Here is a 23,391-nt window from a genome sequence, read left to right as displayed (position 1 = left end):
TGATAAGTTAAGAATAGAGGTAGGCTTGCCATCTGCCGTCCACCACACACCGACCAGCAAACTGAATAAGTTACCCAATCCCTAGAAACTATACAAAGATGCTTACTACCCATGTACACAGGACAATAGGATCAAGCCTTACCCCTAGCTGAATTTACTTATAAGAACAGCATCCACTCAGCTATAACCTACACACTCTTCTACTTCGTGTCAAGACAACATCCTCGGGCAATCCTATTGATATATCAGGAGTTTCTACTACACTACTTTCAGTCACAGTAAGATTAGAACAACTGCATGAGATTCAAAAACACGCTAGGACAAGTTTGGCAAAAGCCAAATTGGTCCTGAAGGCACATGCTGACAAGCACCTATATACAAGGAAGGAGACAGGGTATGGTTACCAACATGGCACCTACAACTAGAAGGCCCAAGGAAATTACGACCAGTTTATAGGTCTTTATGACATTATATTAGTAAAGTCACCGTCAAGCTACGGGTTCCCCCTCAATATACCCTCCACTCAGTGTTTCATGTTTCACTGATCAAGCCATACCGCTCCGCCACATAAAAAGATACCTCACCCGTTCTGGTTAATGGTCAACAAGAGTACGAAGTTCACCATATTCTGAACTCTAAACGATCTCAGGGAAAACTAGACTACCTTTTAGATTGGCAGGGTTATGACCCTTCAGAACGTTCCTGGGAACCGGCCTCCTCGGTTCATGCCCCCATATGGAGAGACGATTTCATGACCTCCACCCCCACCAAACCACAACATGCAAGACTGCCTTTGGGAGGGGCGACTATTAGGTTTCCTTGCACGGGCTCATCTCTCTTGACTTTCACAATATACAGGCATGACCCATATCATTCCTCCCAACACTTATGAATAAGCAAACGTCCTGTACCCTGACGGTGGACAATATAACATGCTGTTGGTCCCCGGAAGCTTGTTTCCTTTCCAGTAAAGAATTGGCTTGGTAGTTTGGTCTGCCCTGTTCCCATGATGCACTGGGCCAGGGACAGACTAATTTGCATGTAGCCAGGTTCTGAGCTGGGATGGTGCAGTGAACTAAAAAACGGTGATGGATCAAGCCCTGATCTTTTGACTGGGTATGAGTGTTCTGTTTAATTCAGATGCTCTGTCCATCACCACCCCCTTTTCAGAATCGTTTTGGCCACTATAGGAGTGGCAGGGTATGCTCAGATGTGAGTCCCTTGCTCACTGCACCATCAGGATTCAAGCAAGCCGGGCCAAAGACGGCTGCAATGCCAGAAACCGGTCCCCGGAAGCTTGTTTCCTTTCCAGTAAAGAATTGGCTTGGTAGTTTGGTCTGCCCTATTCCCATGATGCACTGGGCCAGGGACAGACTAATTTGCATGTAGCCAGGTTATGAGCTGGGATGGTGCAGTGAGCTAAAAAACGGTGATATATCAAGCCCTGATCTTTTGACTGGGTATGAGTGTTCTGTTTAATTCAGATGCTCTGTCCATCACCACCCCCTTTTCAGAATCGTTTTGGCCACTATAGGAGTGGCAGGGTATGCTCAGATGTGAGTCCCTTGCTCACTGCACCATCAGGATTCAAGCAAGCCGGGCCGAAGACAGCTGCAATGCCAGAAACCGGTCCCCGGAAGCTTGTTTCCTTTCCAGTAAAGAATTGGCTTGGTAGTTTGGTCTGCCCTGTTCCCATGATGCACTGGGCCAGGGACAGACTAATTTGCATGTAGCCAGGTTCTGAGCTGGGATGGTGCAGTGAGCTAAAAAACGGTGATGGATCAAGCCCTGATCTTTTGACTGGGTATGAGTGTTCTGTTTAATTCAGATGCTTTGTCCATCACCACCCCCTTTTCAGAATCGTTGGGTATAGCTAGCTGCAGCTTGTGTTCCTTGGTTTGTTTGAAAAGGCTTAATAGCTTCCACAAATGTTTTACCATGAATATGCAAGGTCAGGTTTCAGGAGCCACGGAAACATCCAGAAAATCCACCAGAATATGCATCAAGCATTTATGACCTCAACGTGAACCTTCCGGAAGACAACCCCCGTCAAATAATCCCCTGCAACTGTTCCTTGCTATAAGCAATTAGAATGCAACACCATTGTGAACATTCTAAAACACCTTCTAGAAGGCGGCCTCATCAAGTTTATTATCTACCCCTGTTCCTTGTTACAAACAATTAGAATGTGGCCTTTAGGAAACGTTCTAAAGCAGTTGTATTTAAAGTCCGTCCACACTGCTCCCCTTCGCTAAGTCTCTTCGTCTGCCACTTACCTGTTTCCTGGCTTCTAGAACTCTGTCTGCCAGCTACCTTGATCCTCCCGGTTTGACCTCACAGCGAAGAACATCCTCAATTAGTCTTGTACCTGGATAGAAAAATAGCAAGAAGAAAAGGAGAGGCGCAACAACAGACTTGATTTTACGACGCGCTGAGTTTAGTTGCAACTAAGTGCTGCAAACAAAGGTAACCCATGTTTTTGTTTAACTTGTACATACTGTTGGCAGGGCTCTGAGCGGACTTGGGTGAAGCTAACCCTGTCCGAATTTGCTTGTGGGTTTGACACTAAAATCAAATTCATACAGTTTGAACATTTTAATAAAGGAGCCTCTACAATCTAAATGAAAACATTATAACAAAACAGGGTTAGTTGAGATTTGAAAAGCTTTCATGAGGTGATACCTTAAGACATAGAGTTAATTCTAGACTAAAGCCTTATTATTTGTTTGTTTATAGTTACCATATCTGCAGGTACCATTAATCAGACTGGTTGAATGCCTGCTGCAGTTGAGTAGACAAGCCACAGCATCTTTGACTCTATACGCTTTCTCCATCCCAACCCCCTTTCCCCTGGGATATGCCACCAGAGCAGTGTCTCCTCCTGTAAACCACGGGCAAGTCTCAGGAGGATTTGAGAACAAGCATCACTACCCCATTGGAATCATTTGGGATTCAGGTAGGTGGCTTATGAGACAGGCTGTCAGGCACACAGAGCACTAAGTGCAGAGAAGTGTCCACTTTCTAAAAGTGACATTTCTAAAAAAGTAATGTTACATCCAATTTCACTAGTAAGGAGGAATTATCATCACCATTCCAAAGATGTGAAACAAGAAAAAGCTACTCCTCTCTGATCAGGAATTATAACTTGAACGTTTATTAAGGAATTCCCAATCCTAACCTAAAAGAGGGGAGAGCGGTAGGCCTCACATTAGTGAAAAACAAATTTAGCTGTTTGTCACAACCAGGACATGCAAAATATAACAGTACTTGTTCTACCTTTTACTTACATAGCACCCTGCCCTTAGGGCTACCTAGGGCCTACCTTAGGGGTGACATATGTAATACAAGCATTGGAAATGCAATAGGTCTCGCTTTTGTTTAAGTTAAAGCCTTTTACTTTGCTAATGAAGTATAGGGAGGAGTAGAGTAGCATCAGGCAGAAGAAAGGGGCAGGGGGAGCAGTATGAGGGAGAAGGAAGAAAGCGTGGAGGAGATTAGCGTGCTGTTGAATGAAGGAAAGTGTGGAGAGCAGTATGAGGCATAACAAAGGAGAGAGGAGTAGAAGAGTAGTAGGAGGGATATGAAAGTAGTGCGAGAAGTAGAAAAGTAGTGTGAGGTAGCAGGTGAGATTAGTAGATTAGTATTAGGTAGAAGGGAGTAACTTCCACACTAGAATGTCTTCAGTGGAAATGGACCGCTGTAATTCGCAATTAAATCAAATCAAAATTCACTATATTCGATTCAAGTAATACATCATAAAAGCATGGTACAAGGAAAACATACATCAATTCTACAAAATGATTTAAAAGTGCTTAAAAATTATTATTAAAAAATCTTTAGCATCATACTTCATCGTCCAACATATGCATGTGTAAGAAATGAAATCCGGTTAGTCGCAATGAAGGGATGAGATATTACATTGTTTTTCTAAATCTAACAGCCCCTTTCATATATTTATCTATACAATCATTCAAAATTTCATTTTCCAAAAGTTGCAATTTAATAAATGCAGGACGGCATTGTTTCAGTCCTAGCGCTTTTACAATTGGCAAAATCCATCTTTTCCTTAACAATGTATAAAAATTGCAGAAAAACATAATGTGAATCGTGGAGTGTGAGGATATATTGTCACATGAGCAAGGGTCTAAGGGGAGTGACCAGTCCTTCATGTTTGGAAATGTAACCGTGTTATGAAAATTACCTAAGCGTAAGCATGTCAATAACATTCTGTCATAACTTTCCTTTGTATTTAAAAGGTATAGTCGTATCCCTGGTTGTATCAAGAGCAATTGGTTCTCTCTAATAGTCGGTTTGTCATTATTAAGGGAGAATCTCAAATTCTCTAAAAAGTTCATGCAGATGGTCTTTAGTTCTTGCCTTTGAATGGTAGAGATGCTAACAGGGTTGCAGAAGTATTTAGGATGTCCCAAATTGGCCACAAAGTGCTTGACATAGTTAAGCCATGGGATACTTGAAGCGCACTGTAGGCTCAGGCAGTCTTCAATCACCTCCCTATTAAGACCTGTGGCCACGCTTGACCAGATCTTGTGTCACAAAAGGACTGACTGCATTTTAATTAGGTCGGTCAGATATGGCATTTCCAGTTCGGCATGGACAATATACGTAGCCGAAGTGTTTGTGGTAGCTAAAAGATATCTGGAAAATTTGTTCTCAATTGTCTGCAGTGAATCAACATTTACATATCCCCATATTCCAGCTCCATACACAGCAGTTGAAATGCATCTAGCTTTATAAATTGTGAGCAATTCGGCGATGGGACGCTTACCTAGCTTCCTGGCAAAGTTTGTCAGAGCTCCTATGGCTTTGGCAAATTGCAACTTTCTTGCTCTAATGGCGTATGCCCATGAGCCCCCTTTGTCAAAGACAATACCAAGGTATGCAAAATAGTTAACAAATTCCAGTGTCTTGTTGTCAATTATAATGTTCCGACACTTAACACTCGGCTTGCTACATTTTATGATATACGTTTTTGTTATATTGACATTGAGATCTAAGCTAGACATGTATGTTACAAAACTCGTGGCAATTTTTTTTTTTATTTCACAATTTTTTAATTAAAAACAGGTGTTTATATATACATACAGTACAGTTTCCGTGTTTCATTTCAATACAACGAGGGTAGTACGGCGTGGTGTCCAGCGGTATTATCGCGTCTGCGCTCAGGGCTATGTGGTACAGACGATTAAACAATTACGTTCCCTCCTTCGCGGATTTTTGTGGAGAAACAAGGAGGAGAGAAAGAGAGAAAGAGAAAAAAGAAATGAGAGACCCAAGGGGGGGGGTGAGGCAGCTCTGTCAGCTGGTTCCTGCTATTGAGGCCTGGGTTTTTTTTTACGGGGGTTTGAGGGTGATCAGGTGCTCATCTAGTGCCTTCCACATTTCCCCCCCTGAGTGGTGGCCCGGTGAGTGGTGTGAGGCTATGTTGTCTGCCCCTCTCAAGAAGGTGATCGAGTTTAGCCAGCCTTTGAAGGTGGCCTTCCTGGTGTCCTTCCAGTTCGTGAGGATTATTTTCACCGCTGATGTTAGGAGGAGGTCTATCAGGTCTCTGTCATCTTTGGCTTTAGGGCTCGGGGCTAGGGCTGTCGCAGTGATTTCTTTGATGCTGCCTTGTAGTGATTGGCCTGTCATTTCAGATATGAATTGCCTTATCTTGTTCCAGAACTTTCTGACCTTGGAGCAATATAGGATTAGGTGTTCCAGGTCCCCTTTCTCCTTGTGGCAGTTCCAGCATCTGTTGTCTTCCCTGATACCGGCAGCAGCCAGGCGAGCTGGAGTCCAGAACGCTCTGTGCAGCAGCCAGTATTTCGTCTGGGCTAGTTGTGGGGTTATCTTATGTCTAGTTGCGACTTGCCATATGGTTGACTTCTCCCTTCCTGTGAGACCTCTTCCCATGTCTCTTTCCATGTGTTCAAGGGCTTTATTGTTCAGTCTTGATGTGTGGGGGCTGAGTAGTTTGTAGAGGTGGGCTGTTTGGTGTCCTAGCTTGTTTATGTTTGACATGTACTCTATGATGGATGGCGGGTTTCTGCTGAGGCTCGCTTTAGTAATTGTGGTTTTTATTTTTAGGAATGCGTAGAATTCAAGGCCTGGGAGGTTGTACTGATTTTTGAGTGAGTCAAAAGTGAGGGGGTGTCTTTGTGTCATTAGTTGTTGCGGTGTAGATATCTCTCGCTTATACCACTCCTTCATGTCTAGTGTTCTCTCTTTGTATTTGAGCTTCGTGTTATGCCATAGGGAGATCCACTCAGTGTCTCTGATACTATGTTCTAGCTTTTTATCTACCCTGAGTAGTGCCGACTTTGTGTTCTTCAGGATAGTGTTATTGGCCTGGGGGTGTTTGTTTGCCGCCACCATTGCTATCGGGTCAAGGCCTCCTATTAGTGCTCTTTCCAGGGACAGCCATGCAGACTTGTATTCTTGGCTTGGGGCTACCCAGTGGATGCCTTGCCTGGCTAGGCATGCGGTGTGGAATATTTTAAAATTGGTGAGGTTTAGGCCTCCCAAGTTCTTGCTCAGTCTGAGTTTCTGGAGGCTTATTCTTGTTTTTTTGTCCCTCCATATGAAGTTGTTGAGCAGTTTGTCTAGTTGTTTGTGGAAGTCATTTGTCGGTGTGAGTGGCAGCATGCTAAGCGTGTAGTTGACTATGGGCGTTAGCATAATTTTCACTGATTCTATTCTTCCCCACCAGCTAATGAATTTGGGAGACCAAGTATCTATTCTGTCTTTCACTTTCTTAAGAAGTCTGCTTTCATTGTAATTGAGGGTCGACTTTAGGTCCCTTCCGAAGTACAGGCCTAGGTATTTTAGGTATTTTGTTTGCCACGTCAGGCCTGAATTGTTCAGGGACGCTTTTGTGGTGTGGAAATTCAATGGTTTGCATTCTGACTTGTCTTTGTTTAGCTTGTATCCTGAGACTTGTGCATACTCCTCAATGGTGGACATTAGTGCTGCTATGGATGTGTCTGGTTTCTCTGTTATGATCAGTACATCATCCGCGTAGGCTGCCAGCTTGGCCACGGAGTCTTGTATTGGGATGCCTCTTATGTGTGTGTTAGCCCTGATCATGGTTAACAGCGGCTCCACGGCCAAAAGGAAGAGGGCCAGTGAAAGTGGGCACCCTTGTCTTGTGCCTCTGCCTAGTGTAAGTGGGTTCGACGCAGCACCGTTTACTACTACTCTGGCTTTCGGCTCGTTGTAGAGTGCCATTACCATCCTCCTGTATTGATCGCCTAGGCCAAATTTCTTCATGCAGTTGTTTAGGAAGGGCCAGGATACTCTATCAAAGGCGTGCTCGGCGTCCAAGGCTATCATTACGGCTGGGGTGTTTGTTTTGGATGTGCTGTCGATTAGGTGGCATAGTAATCTGATGTTATCATTGGATAGCCTATTCTTTATGTATCCGACCTGTGAGATGTGGATTATGCTTGGTAGATATGTGTTTAGTCTCATCGCCAGTGCCTTCGCGTAGATCTTACATCCACATTTATTAGTGAGATAGGCCGGTAGTTGGCAGGGTATTGGGGGTCTTTGCCGTCTTTGGGAATTACTATTATATTCGCCTCGGACATTGACTGGGTCATGCCGCCAGTTTGGCTGCAGTGTGTGAATACCTCAACCAGCGTGGGTTTTAGGAGGTGCAAGAAGCGCTTATAGAAGGTGGCTGTGTAGCCATCAGGACCTGGTGCCTTGTTTTCTTTAAGTGAAGCTACTGCCATTTCTATTTCTGGCCCGGTTATTTCGTTTTCTAGCGCCTCCCTCTGATCTGCTGTGAGGCATGGCAAGTCTATTTTTTCCAGAAGATGGGCGCCCGCATCTTGCTTGAGGTTGGTGTCTGTTGTGTAGAGTTCCTCGTAAAATTTCCTGAAGACCTCGAGGATCTCTCTGTTAGCTGTTTGTGATCTGGAGTTAGTGTCTGTTATCGCGGCGACTGCGTGCTGTCTCTGTTTACATTTGAGGTAGGCAGCTAGCGCCTTCCTTGCTTTGTTCGCTGAGCATAAGTTGATAGCTTTATATTGGTTAATCCATGCCCCTGCCCTTTCGCTTAGGATTCTGTTCAGCTCATATTTCTTTTTAGACAGCTCTGTCAGCGTGTTGGCATCTTTGAGATTAGCTATGTGTCCCCTCTCAAGTTCTGTTATCTGTTGTCGAAGCTCAGCTATTTTTTTGTTTCTTTCTTTGTTCATCCTGGCTTTGATGCTTATGATCCTCCCTCTTTGCGTTGCCTTTAACGCATCCCACAGCACCCCCCTGTCCATGTCTGGGATGTAGTTTAGTTCGAGGTATTCTGTGATGGCCCCCTCAATCTCTTTCACATTGTCAGGGTTTTTAAGAATGTCACTATTCATTCTCCACCTGTTGCAGCGTTTTTCGGTGTGTCTGCCTCTTAGTGTTAGGCTGATGTGTGCGTGATCTGAGATAGTGATTGCTGATATTTCTGTTTGATCGGTAAGGTGTGTGTAGTCTGCTGACACGAGGATGTAGTCTATCCTGCTATATGAGTTGTGTGGGTGGGAGTAGAAGGTGTAGTCTCTTGTGTCTGGGTGTTGTAGTCACCAGGGGTCTCTAAGTTGGAGTTTGCCGCGAACATTTTTTAGCGTGCTTGGTGCTTGAGTTTTCGTGCGTGGTTTGGCTGAGTGTCTGTCGATAGTATCGTCCATAACCTCGTTGAGATCGCCTGCGACCACTATAAGCTCGTGTTGTGGGACATCACCTAGATTCTTTTCCACCCCTTCCCAAAATTCTTTATCATGCGTGTTGGGGCCATAGATGTTCGCTACATGTATCGTCTCGTCTCCCCTCTTGAGGGTAGTTATCAGTAGTCTGCCTTCATCGTCAGAGTATGTTTCCTGGATTGTTAGTCTAGATTTCTTGTTTACTAGGGTGATCACCCCCCTTTTTTTGTATATAGCGGGAGAGCAGGCTTGGTCTGCTATCCAGTTTGCTTTCAGTCGTGATGCGTCCTCCAGTGAGAGTTTCGTCTCCTGGAGGACGCATATGTCGCTCTTGAGTTTTGTTAGGTATTCGATCACCTTTTTGCGTTTGACTGGATGGTTAAGGCCTTTGACGTTAAGTGAAACTATTTTAAGGTCTGCGGAGGTTTGTGTGTTCCCTAATGCCATCATCCCATCCCGTCAGCTGCGCCTATATTTCGGTGGTTTGTGCTATCGTGTGTATCATTCTTCTGTCTTGCGTTTTGTCTGCTCTGTGTTTGGTTTTCCGACTGCCTGTTCTGGATCTCCCCCCAGCTCCGCCCTCTGCCTCCTCCTCCCAGGTTGTAGTATGTCGCCTCATAGATTGAGGCTAGGTGAAAGATAGTAAGAAAGATAGAAAAGTTGAGAAACTGTACTTGCCTAGACCCCCCTTGCCCTTCCCCCCTCCCTCTCCACCCCCTCCCTCCTTCTTTTGTCTGTCGAACATGCGACATCGAAGTTCCTCCTCCCCCTCCACCCTGAGATTGCATCAGTAGCACCGAACAATAATGTCTAAGTCAAAAGAGAACCATGTTAAAAAGGATATGGCCCTTTACGGCCTCTTCAAGATCACTTCGCTGCGGTTGAGGTAAAAGTGTTCGAGGTATTTTGTTGTCTTCCTGAAGTAGATCGGTTGCATAGTTCATGAGCTTAAAGGTCGGTCTGGTAGTATTTCAGGTGTTCGTTCCGCTGGCTCCTTCATTGCTTCCTGTGGATGCTCTTCTCTTTGCCGGGCTGGTGTTCGTGTTTTGAGCATCCATATCTTCCGTTGGAGGCCCTTGCAGGTATCTCTTCAGTTCGTTCGGGTCATCAAACATTTGTGTGCGTCCTCTGTCTGTGATCTTCAATTTAGCAGGTCCTCCGAAGGTGAATGATATGCTGCTGTTCCGCAGCCTGTCTCTGAGGGCCAGGAACCCCTTTCTGATGTCTACCGTGTGTTTGGAGTAGTCTTGCGTTATTATATTATAAGCTTGTTTCCATTCCACGTTAGGTTCTGGCCCTTCCTTGCCATTGCGAAGATTGCCTCGGTGTGGTTGGCTCTTAGTGGTTTAAGTATAATGGGTCTTGGTCCTTGGCCTTGTTTTGGTTTGAAAGCCGCACCCTGTAGACTCTGTCTACTTCGAACTGTCTGTTGAACTGGATGCCCGTGATCTGAGGTAGCAGCTCCTCTACTAGTGCCGCGCAGGATCCCGTTTTGTCCTCCGCGCCTTCTGGGACTCCCAGGAGTCTTATGTTGTTCCTTCTGAGGCGGTCTTCCTGCTCCGCTAGCTGTTTTTCCATGATGGTTGATTTCTTGGAGACGCCTGCCAGGTGTTTGTGGGCCTGGGCGCAGGTGTCTTCGATGTCACTGATCCTTTTCTCCGCGGCATCGATCCTGCTGTTTGTCTTACTTTGATCCGCTCTGATCCCGGCTAGCTCTAATTGCATGATATCTATGGTCTGCTTAGTCACTTTGGCAAGGTCATTCCCTTCATTTATTTTTTTTAGTAGCGTCTCTAGCGTGACTTCATGTTTTAAGTCCATCTTAGTTTTTGCAGGTGAGTCCGGTGAGTCTTTCCTTTTCTTGGGCTCATTGCTGGCTTTACCGTCTTGGCTTGGCATCCCTTGGACTCCTCTGCCGACCAGTTAGGAGGGCAGGCGACTTTCTTTGTGCTGTTTGGATACTTCCGCTCTTTTCTTGCCTGCTGGTGTTAGGATCTCAAGACGGAACATGCTGGGTTCGCGAATGTACCTGGTTCGGTCTTTGCCCCCGCCAGCTCCCCATGTTTGTGTGTCTCTGTGTTGGGATTGCGGTGTGCAGGGTGCGGATCGTCTTTTCAGTATGTTTGTTTCTGTGGAGCTAGGTTGAAGGACCGCCTCGGCTGTATGGCCGGCTGCTTCTCTGAGTACTTCCCAGCTGCCCCCCTCGTGTTGGTGCCTTTGGGCCATTCCTTTGTCTTGCCTTCGTGTTTGCGTGGTATGTTTCGTTTTCCCTTGTACGATGGCGGCGTTCTCTGTGTGTGCGGTTGGTTCCGCTCTGTTAGAGCAGTTGGGTCCCTTAGGCACTTCTTCTTTGTGCCTCTTTCATCGGTTGCGCGCTCAGTTTGGCCCTCTTTGCGCCTGTCTGGTCACCTTCCTTGTGCGCTAGGTGTATTGTTATTGTCTCCTTCGCCGCTCGCCGAGCAGCTTCAAAATGGCCGCCCCCAGTGACTCCGCGGTGCTTACGGTTTCCTTACGGTTCCTTCTTTGTCGATCTTTTATGAGGGAGCTTGCTGTCTGTTGGTTGTATACTTGGATTCGCGCCGACTGCCAGCGCTCCCTCCGTTGCTTCCCTGTTTGAGTTTGGGTCTTGTTGTCTGCGGCGCTATAGAGGTGGCATGGGAGCACTTCACGGGAAAAGGGCGGCCCCCAGCTCTCAGTTTCGCTTTCTGTTTCCTCCCCCTCTCTCTATTGTAGTCTACAGTCTTTTTTTTGGGAGTTTGAAATTTCTCCATATGAAGGGGGTAGAGGGGTGGATGCCAGGTCTTGCGTCTGCTTATTTAGCGCTCCGCTCTCACCTTCGCGCTTTTCCCGATGCTCCGATCTTCTGTTTGCTGTTTTAACGGGGGGCCGCCATCTTGTTTCCACTGCTTCCACTGCTCCGCTCCGCTTCGTTCGTTTTTCCGAGTCTACAGGTGCAAGTTTATCCACTGCTTCCACACGATTTGTTCCTTGGATGTTCAGACATCCGTTTTTGTATTCTGTTGGTCCGCTCGGGATCTTAAAGGTGCACGTTTCGCCGTTATTTTATTCAGGTTGGAGGAGGTCCCGGACTCAGACAACCGTCTGCATCGACGTCCAAGCCACGCCCCCTCGTGGCACTTTTTTACAAACCAATTTACGTGCGGGATAAAAAAAAAAAAAACAGCATCATCCTCATATAGTAATGCTCCTATGGGTCGTTTACCAATGTGGGTAGATCCCGACATTCCCTAGATAATGTAACACCTAAGCCAATTATATACAAGGTTAAATTATAGCTCAGCTCAGGGCAAAAACAACCTTTCTTTTCAGTTTGTTTTCTTCAGGATTCTATCTGCGCCACAAATCAAAGGTACAAATAGAAATCAAACCTTATAGGCGGGTGAACGGAAGTAGGTGCTGCATATCTTATTTTTCTTCACTCTGGTAATGAGACTGTGATTGGCGTTTCCCTGTTTAGCTGGCCCATTAATGGAGTTCACAATTGAGAAACCCACCATAATGTCTTGCAGTATTTTGAGCGCAGTGAAAGTGATCCAGGGCTGGGCGGAAGCACAAGCCCCTTTCTGACCCACTCTGTGCACACGGAAAGGGTGGGGGAGGCAAACACTACGTTTGTGCTTAAAGCGGAGGTGTGGGGGTCAATACACACTGAGCATTACGATGCTGCTCATGCAGTTTGGGGGGTCGCACTACTTAGAGAACTGTTTACTCTATAGGGGCTCTGTGTGAGCAGCAGGATACCTAGAGCCTCCTTGAAGTAACAACTAGGAAGGGGAGCTAACACTGGGTGAATGTCCAACCCCTAAGCGCATGTCATCAAACGATAAACAAGGACGTCAACACACATGTTAAGTGAACGTTTGCAAAACCAGTGTTTGTTTGTTTACAAATAATTCAAATTTTGCTGCAGTTTAGTTTAAATGATTCTCCGATTGGCTTGAAACTAAAAGTTTACATAGGACCGGCATTTCCTTCTGTTAACGCAAATATTTCTGACAAGAATGTAGTATTGGGTTCCAGAAACATTTGTATACTATTTAAGCACAAGCGTTGGGGATAGCCGTTTTGGAAAGGGGGAGGAGGCTGTTCAGTGACATGTGTTCATGGACACCACAAACCGCAACCCTGAAAGGTCCACATGTAATTTTGACTGCCTCGGTCCGGAGCTTCAAGTAAGACGCTAAATTGGAAAGTAAAAGTAATGGCACTCCCCGCACAAATGAGGGCCCAGATTAGGAAAGCGCTCTGTGCTGCGTTAATGATAGTAAGCGCTATGCAAATGACCACAGTGCAGCATGCTAGTAAGGCCAGTATATATAACAACAAATTTGCGATGAGAGCACGGAAGGGACACCGCTGCATAATACTGTCCTGAAACACTGCTTGAGGGCGCGCAGAGGCTGTGGACGCAAGGTGTGTGCGACTGGGCACAGGCAGGTCCATGATCCCGCGCGCCCGTGGGTGTGTCGACACAGGGGAGGGATGAGCCGCAACTCTGCAGCCCAAGAACTGAGGTGCTGTGTCGCCATCGGAGGCGGATATTGACGATCAGGAGCCTGAGACCGGTGAGCTGTGCTGACAATGCAAAGGGGGCCACAGGACGGTGCCAGGTTGTGGTTGCCCGTACCACGCAGCATCTGGCCTACCGGCTGGGGCTTAGCTTAGAGGCGCAAGACGGATTGGACTGAGGCACAGCTTGCCGGCTCTGGGCAAAACATCTGAGCAGGCAGACAGAACCACTCTGCTGTATACAGATAAAGATCCCTGCGGTCACGAGAGAAGCCGCCATTTTGAAGCCAAATATAACAAGCGGTCGCGCGGAATGAGGGAGAGGAGGGGGCCACGCCCCCAACCAGATGGCACACTGCACGCAATTAAGTGCGAGTGGATCAAAACTGTAGTAAGGCGCCGCTGCCTCTGGACTACACGGAAGATACCATAGGGCCAACAGAAATCAAGAAAACAACAGCAATGCCAGACTTAAACCAATCGCGAGGGGCAGGAGAAATTACACGGAGTTGAAGCCAATATACAGTTTACTTTAAGTCTAGCTGAGACATCACATGCAGCGTATGCCCTGCCAACGAAAGACCTAAAAAAGGGAGTTTAAGAGTTGGCAAGTAGTTTTAAATACGACGTCGATGTGGCAAGAAACTGCACATGCAGGCCTTACAGTGGTAGGCCTGATACAGGTTTGGAAGGCTACTTCTGAAGGTGGCACAATCAGTGCTGTAGCCTACAGGATTATTTAACGTCCATGCCACTTTACGAGGAACTTACACGTATATTGAATATGTTAATCGGGTCTACACCTATTACACACGTTTAAGGAAGAAGCACATGCACTTTAGCACTGATCAGTTTTTTGACTGGATGTCGATAGCAAAACATTCATACATACTTTAATAAATCACAATCTGGATGAGATGCCCTAAATGTGCCCCTTCCAAAGAGTCATTTGTTATTGGCTTCTAATCGCATGTTGCTGTTCGCTAATAAACTAATGTATTAGTTTACCTTCTTCTATCGGGCAGTTGTACCAATCAGAACAACTTTAGAAACATATCTTGGATTCAGAGGCACCTTAATCCCATACATAACAAAGGCTTGAACTAGCCTTACACCCCAAATCAGGAGAGATTTGAAAGGGTACTCGATTGGTTCAGCGCCAATGCTGAAGGAAGAAACAGATGAAACATTTAAAGGAGAGAGGCAGAAACACAGTGTGCTAAAGACACAAGAGTAAAGATCAGAACAGGAAGCAGACTTTAGGTAGAGGGTAGAGAACTTAACATGAGCTGGGAGGTTTTCAGTTTCTTGTGAATATATAAAACGCGTGACTTTGCATCCCTTCTGGAAGGAGCAGCACAGAGAAGGGTTGAGAGATGCTTGATTGTGTTCTGAGTTTCTTCAAATGCACGCATAAGGTTTTCTTGTTCCTGAATTTCTTGGCAGTTTGTAAATATTGAAGTTGTGCGAGGATTGTGGTTTTGTCATTTATGTAGGACAGCTGTTTTGGCTTCATACCCACCTCTTTCAGTACCTATTTAAAAAAATGATTATCACAAGTCGAATGTGACAGTGAATACAAATAAAAATAATTTCTGGACTGCATGGGACTAGAACCTTTGATACTTCCTCTGCTGCACACAGCAGCATAGAGGGAAAACCTGCACTCCCTTCATAGATACTGAAGAATCATCCAGAAATATCTAACAGAATCATCTATTATACTCTAATCAGACGCTTAATCAACCCTTGCATTTTTTTTTTTGGGCCTGGTTGTGAGATATTTGATTTTCAAATACATCATTGGGGGACATTCATAATTTTGCAGTTTCAAGAACTTGCAAAAATTTATATTTTTTCAGTTTGGTTTTTGGCAACAATCTCGTATTGCAGGTGAACTTCTGCTACACGTTCATTTGCTGCGTTTTTCTTTAGCAATATATTTTTTAGGGTGTTTTCCTGCAGCAAATCCTAGTTTTGTACATTTTTACCCAAACACTGAATTCAATGAATGTGTGTGCTCTGGCAGTGAAGCCGAGTATTTGGCGATTAATTGATAGGATGGCAGAAAGTGACACAAGACACTACTTCAATCACTTACCGTTCTAAAACCCTGATGACAACGCACAATTGAGCAGCGCCACTTGAGTGCCTGCGGAGCGTTTAGCAAATAACTACCACTGTGTTAATTGGTGCTTTTTCTGTTACAGAGAAAAAGGGCTCATGTCCCCCTGAAGATATTCCCTTTGGCTGTCCCGAGGTGGTAGAGCCGAATGAATGCCAGAGTGACGACACCTGTCCCGGAGAGGCTAAGTGCTGCGGGACCTGCACAAAAAGGTGCGCCGAACCTCCGCGTCAGCAAGGTATGTGGGTCATCTCCTGGTCTATTGCATACCATAATGTACTCATATCTAAGAGTTCAGGGGTGACACCAATCACATGCAAGATAAACCAACCATATGAATAAAGGCAAGCAAAGCCAGGAGCAAGATTGGGATTGTGCCTTGTAATTGATCAACTAGATTTGATGTATTTTGCAAGTAGATTTCTATCAGAAATGTTGTACATAGCATCAAAAACACTCTAACAGTGCACTGGCAGTTCGGCAAAACACATCTAAGTGGCTGGAGATGGAGAAAGAGACGTAAAGTATGACAATGCATGCATATACGTAAATTAAAATACTTGCACATTGCCATTATTCTGTGTTCCTCAGACAGCCCGGCCAAGGATGAGAGGACAGGCTGAAGGCCTGTTTGCGGGTGGACGTTGAGGGCCGGTGAGGGAAGGTCTACCTGATGTTGGATGGGAGAACATACAATGTACTCAACACAGAGATACCATTGGGACTGGCCCAAGTGCATAGATGCCATGTATTTATACCCTCAGCCTTGCCCGCCAGGAGGGGGTGTGTGCTTCACTCATCACCCACTTAGTAGCACCCAGGCAGCTCACTACAGACCTTTACATGTGAATATCAGTGTGTGCTGGGCAGGAGCTCAACCTTAGACTGTATTAACAGGTTGTAAGCTCTGTTTCAGGATCAGCCATCCAGCTTGGTGCCAGTAGGGGTGGGAAGATCTGGTAAAGTCTCTGTCTTTGTCGAAGAGGGATATTAGGGCGCGCAGAGATGGGCACCGTTGCCTGCAGCCTGTACAGAGTCTCATCAATGCAGTTGTTTGGATCAGGGCTTTGGCTGTGAGGGAAGGAGGCTAAGTGTGGATTTTGCTTGCATTGTCGCCTCGGTGGCTGCAGTTGACAGGAGCTGCATCCTCTGGTTAAAGGGACTCAGGCATTCCTAGTGGAAGGAGATGTAGGATGGTGTCAAGAGGAAGAGGATGGATCCAAGAAGTGACCAGCGCCATTGGTGGGGAGAAGCAGTAGATCTTTATTTGTTAGGAAGTGAATTCAGTGCATTTCATTAGAGCAGCAATGAAAAAAGAAGTGTTCATTATATATTGTACGCAGCATTAAATACATTACACAGTTCAGAGAACAAACATTCATCAATAGTCCATCTTCAGAGCCACTCTTTGAGCTCACCTCAACATTTCTCAAACTTTTCCATAAACTATCTTCTTGCGGTAAATATTTACCAGTTCCAGTGTCTTCTTCCTTTTGTGTTTCCATTCTTCAAACGTGGGTGTAGCTGTTGATCTCCATCTTTGTGCGGTTAAAGATCCAGCCACTGACAAGGTGAAATACAGCGTCATGTTTATTGTAGACCCTTACACTAGTCTCCCGCCGCATGCCCAACAGGAGTGTGGGGCTGAAAGATATTCCCCCTTTTACTGCAGCCATTTACTTACAGCCTCCTAATGGGGCTTGATTGTACTGCAGTCCCATAATATGTGCTTCCAATTCTTAATCCCATCAAAATATTTTATGCAGGTGGATAAAATAAGTTCTGTAAACTTTTATTTTTTTAAAGTTTGATTTTATTTAGAAATAAACAGGAAAAATAACAGCAATACAACAAATACATCAAATCCTATTTGACATAAGAGTAGAGAAATATATTAAACTTGTATAAGGATAGGACTATCAAGCTGCAACCAAAAGAAAGATTTATCATATAAAACTATAAAACGACAAGGGAAAAGGAACAAAGGATAATTAGGGTATATCAATTAAAAATAAACAAGTGAATAATAAATGTTATTGAGCACTGTAAGCATAACAATAAGAAAATTTAAAAAATATGCTAATAAAACATTCAAAGGTAAAGAATCTACTAATCATGTGTTAATGAAGAGGCAAAGGGTGAAAATTAAGGTGGTTTCCGAACATCATCTGATACATTTCTAGAAGAAACAACTGAAGAGACAGATGTAGATTAATAAGTTGTTAGGGGAAGCCATAGGAGATCTCTTTTGACTGCTAGAGTAATTGGAGTTCCATAGTTGGTGCCAAGCCGGTGATGGAAACAGACAGCGAGGTTATTAAATGAAATGCTATCAGTAAAACCAAAAGTTTACAGCTAAATGGTGTTTGAGGCCATTTAGGAGATAAGGTACCTAGAAATATATTTGTGAAGGAAAAGGGGGTATGAACTTTAAAATTTACCCTAACTTGGAACCAAACTGATTGCCAAAATTAAATGATGGGGGGCATTCAAACAACATATGTTTTAGTTCTACAGTGGGGACAGGACCAACAGGAAGAGGGCATTTCTGATTAAAGGGAAACTTATGATACTGGGGAATAAAGCACTCGATGGTATATGAAAAAAGGGTTTGAGTGGTGTTAGCAGCCCGAGATGTTTTGTGAAGCTTAGTCCATAATTTATCCCAATTGGTAGTCAGCCATTCTTGTGATAAATACATTTCCCATGCCTGTTCAATCTTTGATTTATGCCTATCTATAGGAAGTTGTAGTGTTTTATATATAATGGATGCTGAGGGGGAATCATCTAATGTTGAAAACATGTTCGTGTAATTTACAGGTAAGTTATTATTATCTGCCAGATTATGAAGAAGTTGGAGGAGAGATGGATAAAGAAGATTATATTGCAATCTAGAAGAGGAAGGTAAAGAACATTTAGATTGAAGATCAGATAAAGAAAGAGGTTGGGAATCAAATATAAGCTGAGAAATTCACTACAACCCTCTAGAGTGGCAGGTTTTCCAGCCTATGGAACAATTACGGACCCTTAATAGTTTATTGTGCCAAATAGAAACTTGATGAAGGGAGCTAGTAGAGGGATATGATCAAGGTAGTAAGTCGTCAAAAGTTCACGTGAGTGTGAAATGACAGGACAACGCATAGAAGCAGTGTTGGAAGTAAAAAAGTTGGATAAGAAAAGGATAAAGAAGATGATATACAGGCATATGCATCAATGTAGGCTTTTGCGATTCCTTTATTGCGATTATTAAGGAATAGCTAGTAAGGAATTGCAAAAGCCTATGTATGTAGGAATTACTATAAAATTAGCGATTCCCAAACATTCCTTAATTGCGACTCGGAAAATGCGAGTCACAATTAAGGAATGGCTTCCCATTCATTCCTATGGGCTTACAGGCCCATAGGAATGAATTGAAGATTGCATGCGCAATTTGCGAGTACCAATTGGTGCTTGCAAATTGCGCATGCAACTTTATGGGTGTAAGGGTGTCACCCCTGAAATTGCTCTGTGCACACATGTTGCGCACACACATGCCCCAAGGGCATGTTTGTGTGTAAACTACAACTTTGAAAAATGCACTTCTGATAGATACATCTGCCGTGTGGATTCCTCACCTTGTGAATATCCCCTTGCGTCAGCAACATTCGGAAATTCTTTTCGTAGCTTCGCGCCGACGCGGACTTGGACATCATAGAGGCACGGCATTGCTTGCGACCCCGCTGACGTCACCGACGCCTATAATAGGCCCACGCCGGAGTGATGACATCAGTTCCTGTAGTGTAGTTCCTATCATCCCAATAGGCTCTGCGCATTGGAATAATACCTACAGCAGTAAAGGCCTAGACCAGACGTTAACTAGGTCTACTACTGTCGATACTAGACTTAAAGTTTTGGGTTTGCCAGCTTAGCTCAGAGTTCACTAGAAACTTTCTCGAATGTTCAAGGAGGACTTAACTTCCCTGATTAGACAAGATGGGATTTAGTTTCTGACAACCATAGAACATGACAACTTTGCTCTCCCCTAATCAAGAGTAAATCTCGAGAGTCGTGTGAACAAAAGGCAATTTATTTTACTCAGTCAGTACGTGCATTCTTAGTCTCATCAGATTGTAGAGAAAAGGAAGAGACGGGCGTGTTCAATAAAAAGGTGTTATTTATTGATCAGTCTCTTTTCTCATACAAGAGAAATGGATCGATATTATTGCAATACTTATAGTTAAGTAAAGTGCATACATTAAAAGCAATAGTATAAAATAATACTGTAAAAACATTGATATGGTTTCTAAGCCATAAGATGTTTTAAAATGAATAAAATATATTATATACACATATACATTTGACTAAACGTACTCAACTGGTGTTTCTAAATACGCCTACCCCGTGTACCTGACCTAAGCCTAATACGTGGGCGGGAATAGAAAGTTACAGTTTAAGTTAAGTTTGTTTTTGCCAAGTGAATAACTAAAGAATTCTCTGTGAGGGGTTATTCAGTTCTGTACCTGGAATCTAGGTTGAATGAGGGATGGTATCTCTCGTCTCTGGTCTCGATATTCCAGGCTGCCTGCGAGGGCTACCCAGAAACGCCGGTGCTGGATTTCTCGGCAGGAGAAAGCAGCTTCTCTCAGCGCGTCAGGAAGGCGGGGCTGCGCCAGCGGGGTCTGCTCTGCTCTTCGCTTTGGCAAGTATGGCTGCTCCGTCTCGTCACCACGCGTGTGTTTGCATAGGGCAATATCGGTAATATTTATACCTTTAAGGTGCCGAGATTGACGTAAGGATGGACATAGATACGTCAATAAGGATGTCATACGACTTGCTCGTTAGCACATTCTTTTACTGAAGTTCTCGGTGAAATCAAAATAATGGCCGCAGGGTTTTGCCCAGGTTGTCATAGGTTTGATTTGTTATGAGAACTCCGTATGCCTTATCAGGGGCTGGAGGAATATCGCTCGTCTAATTAGATCGCAAGCGGTATGACCTAATCAGATAACACGTTCCTGTGCCGTAGTGTGACTGCGTCAGATAACGGTATCTGCATCATGGGGGTTTTCTGCCTCATGGGCTGACTGCTAGTTAACTTGTTGGTTTGTTTAACCAGAATAGGGTCAGGAATAGGGGGATCGATTCAGAACCTATAGGAATACATCACACCCACTCCACGCTAACTATGGTCATATTTACTAATCTATGCATAGTATAACATAGTACAACATACTATAGAGTATAGTGTATACCTTACCACCCCAAAATACATAAATGCATTTTGAAATTTTCAAATATACGGAAAAATTGCAGTCATATGTATTGTATGCACTCAAGCTGTAGAATAATGCCAAAGTAATCACGCATTTGTATACATTATTGCTATTCGGTATATGAGAATTTACACATGAAATGGCTCTTAATACAGAAAGAAAGTTCGAGACCATTCCATCACAGAATAAAATATATATATGTGAACATACCAGCGGGCAGCTAATGTCTATAAGCTATCTAAAATTTAGAAACCTTAGTTCTCTAAGAATAATTCTTACTTTAAGCAGAAGATAGTGTCCCGGAAAATATGCAAAAATATTTTGGGGCTGCTGAAAAACTTGCTGTCCGTGAACTGGAGGGAAAATTGTTCATGTGACTTTATTTTTAAAGTTGAAGGCCGAATTCAGGGAACGCCGTGTGCGAGCTTGCTCAAAAGTCTCTATTTCTGCTCTGGTGAGAACATCATATAATTTAGGCTTTCGAAAAAGCTGTCAACAGCTTCCTGGGAAAGTTGCACTAACTCGGAAATAGGTGTAATCATGCATTCGCGCGCATGATTGTCTCCATTGACATTCTGATTTGCATTGCTGACAGAAGGTCGTACCTGATCGATGCTGCTTTCATCTTGAACTTCACTACCCATCAATCGTAGTGGTGAAGCTTCCACGAATGCCGTCATCAGGATTAGTAGCCTTTGAGGGCAGCACAAAGCATGAACCTTGATCGGGCTCAACAATGTTTCTGCATCCATTGGCGCATCCGATTGTAGCGTCAGACAGGTGTCTAACACGCATTCTTCTCCGCATAGCAGACACCTTAATACAGGTAAAACACATCTTTGCCACATTGGTCGAAATGATAGAAACCAAGTCATGTTCAGGTCTCTAAGCCGGGAGAGTCCCAGGATTTTTGATATCCGGTCCCGGTATCCAATGGCTAGGATTGTTTCTTCCCTTGTCGCAAGAGTTTTGTCTGTGACATGGGTTGCCATAACGAAAAATAAGGACTAAGAATAGGATTCCTGCAATTAGTCCCAAGATCAGGGGAAGTCCGCCAAAAATCGAATGGACGAAATCTGGAAAAATACCCAGTATGGCTTTGAATGGTGTTAATGCCATCGAAAATACTGTCTTAAATACCTTTGAGACCCCATTGGTATCAGAAATATTTAAGATTTCATTCAGGATTTCTGCGAAATGTATGGGGGAATTAGTTGATAACAATGAATGTATCTCTGCAGTCGTCCTTGCGACTTGTAGATCATACGTTTCTTTTGATGACGTGAGCCTTGTAGGCGTCTGAAGAAGCACTGTTTTCATTCTGCTTAAAGTATCTATTCGAATAGAAGTAATTTTCAAATTGGGCCATGCCCTTGCCTCCCTGTCTGGAAAGGAGCTGGGGAACAACGAGCGTCCACAGCACTTGACCTTCGCAGTCGTAGTTACTAGATAAGGAGTCCCGGGCATAAGACTACAACATCTGCGGTCTACAATTAGAATGTAACTCCCATTATAGAGTCTTTGAAAGAATGGTTCTATTTCTGTTGCAGGTGCGCCTTGCTGGTGACATGAAAGGTTGTATGAATTCCCTTCACAGGCTCCATGCAAACTAATTCCGTTACACAGAAGTGTGCCACTTAGTGACATCGCACAATTGTTGCCACTAAGAAACACTTTCTGTCCTTTATTACTGACACATGCATGTGAATAGGGCAGGTTCCATGTTGTTTTAAGGTACCCCTTTCCCAATTTCTCGTACATGCCAGCCTGTATATATTTTTGGCAGTATTGAAACCTGAAGGTTGAGATTGGAATATTTATTATCCCATGTATTATCCATTCACTGACAGGTCGTTCTGACATTGTCACTGGTAATCTTTCGAGTTTCTCAATGCTCAGGATTGTATAATCAGCACCCTTTTGTGCCATACTGATTTGTCTATCTGTAAGGTTAAAGATTTGGAATAGTGACGTTGTGTTGATTAAACGCCAAGGCACATAGCCTGAACGCAGATTTTGTAACGTCCAGCCAAGCTGTACAATAGAGCGCAATTGTGACTGACCGTGTTGTAATAACAGTAAGTCTTGCGACAATATGTCGATTGCTGAAGACACAATGCTGTCCAAAGAAAAAATTCTGGAGGACAGAGTCATTAACCCATTGTCCACTTCAGAAAGTGATTTTTCCAAATTAATACGGTCAATTTCCCGTATTCTCTCTGCTGTTTCAATTTGAGTAACCTTCCAGGCCTCATTGTATGCTGCATATACAGAGGCTGCTATGAAACGTTTTTGACGCTGTTTGCGTGGTCCCATTATGAAATCACGCAAGTCAGCACCATCAGTAAGTAAAGTTAGGTGTTGTTTAATTTCTGCCAGTGTGGAAGTTTGTAGCCATTGAAGGCATAATTTGCCCACACTGTAGGTGGTTATTATCCCTGGGTGATGTCTTTGGGGATATCTAGGGTCTGGCCTGGTCATTTTGAACCCCTGTGTTTTATTCAGGAATCTGTCTTGACAGTTATTAGTATCTGTGGGCCAGATCAACCATTGTTTCCAATCAGGATGTGTTCTGTTTTGGTTTAATACATAATTTACGTCTATCTCTTCATCTGTAGAGCTATTGCTGAGCAGTGTTGGCTTTGGAATAGACGGTTTATTTAAGTCTTTGATTTTGGCTAGGCCAAGACAGGTGGTTTGTTGAACAGTGTCATTTAAAAATATCATTTGTTCTGGGATCATGCAGGCTCTAAACAAAGATTCTATACCCTGCACTTGCCATTCTTTTGTA

The 23,391-nt window shown here is 44.1% G+C and overlaps 1 protein-coding gene across 9 annotated transcripts in view; it reads left to right on the top strand.

Annotated features, from left to right (window-relative positions):
* Nucleotides 1–23,391, top strand: part of LOC144764028 (uncharacterized) — a 1,051,947-nt gene that overhangs the window by 959,595 nt on the left and 68,961 nt on the right. For all 9 annotated transcript variants that reach the window (XM_078650166.1, XM_078650163.1, XM_078650164.1 and 6 more), the window contains one exon: nt 15,434–15,586. In XM_078650166.1, coding sequence (XP_078506292.1) covers nt 15,434–15,586 — 153 coding nt within the window. The remainder of the gene's footprint in view (nt 1–15,433; nt 15,587–23,391) is intronic.

The sequence above is a fragment of the Lissotriton helveticus genome, chromosome 6 (genome assembly GCF_964261635.1).
Source record: "Lissotriton helveticus chromosome 6, aLisHel1.1, whole genome shotgun sequence".
Classification (NCBI taxonomy): Eukaryota; Metazoa; Chordata; class Amphibia; order Caudata; family Salamandridae; genus Lissotriton; species Lissotriton helveticus.
Note: the sequence above shows the minus strand (reverse complement) of the source record. Positions and strands in the feature narration are given on the sequence as shown.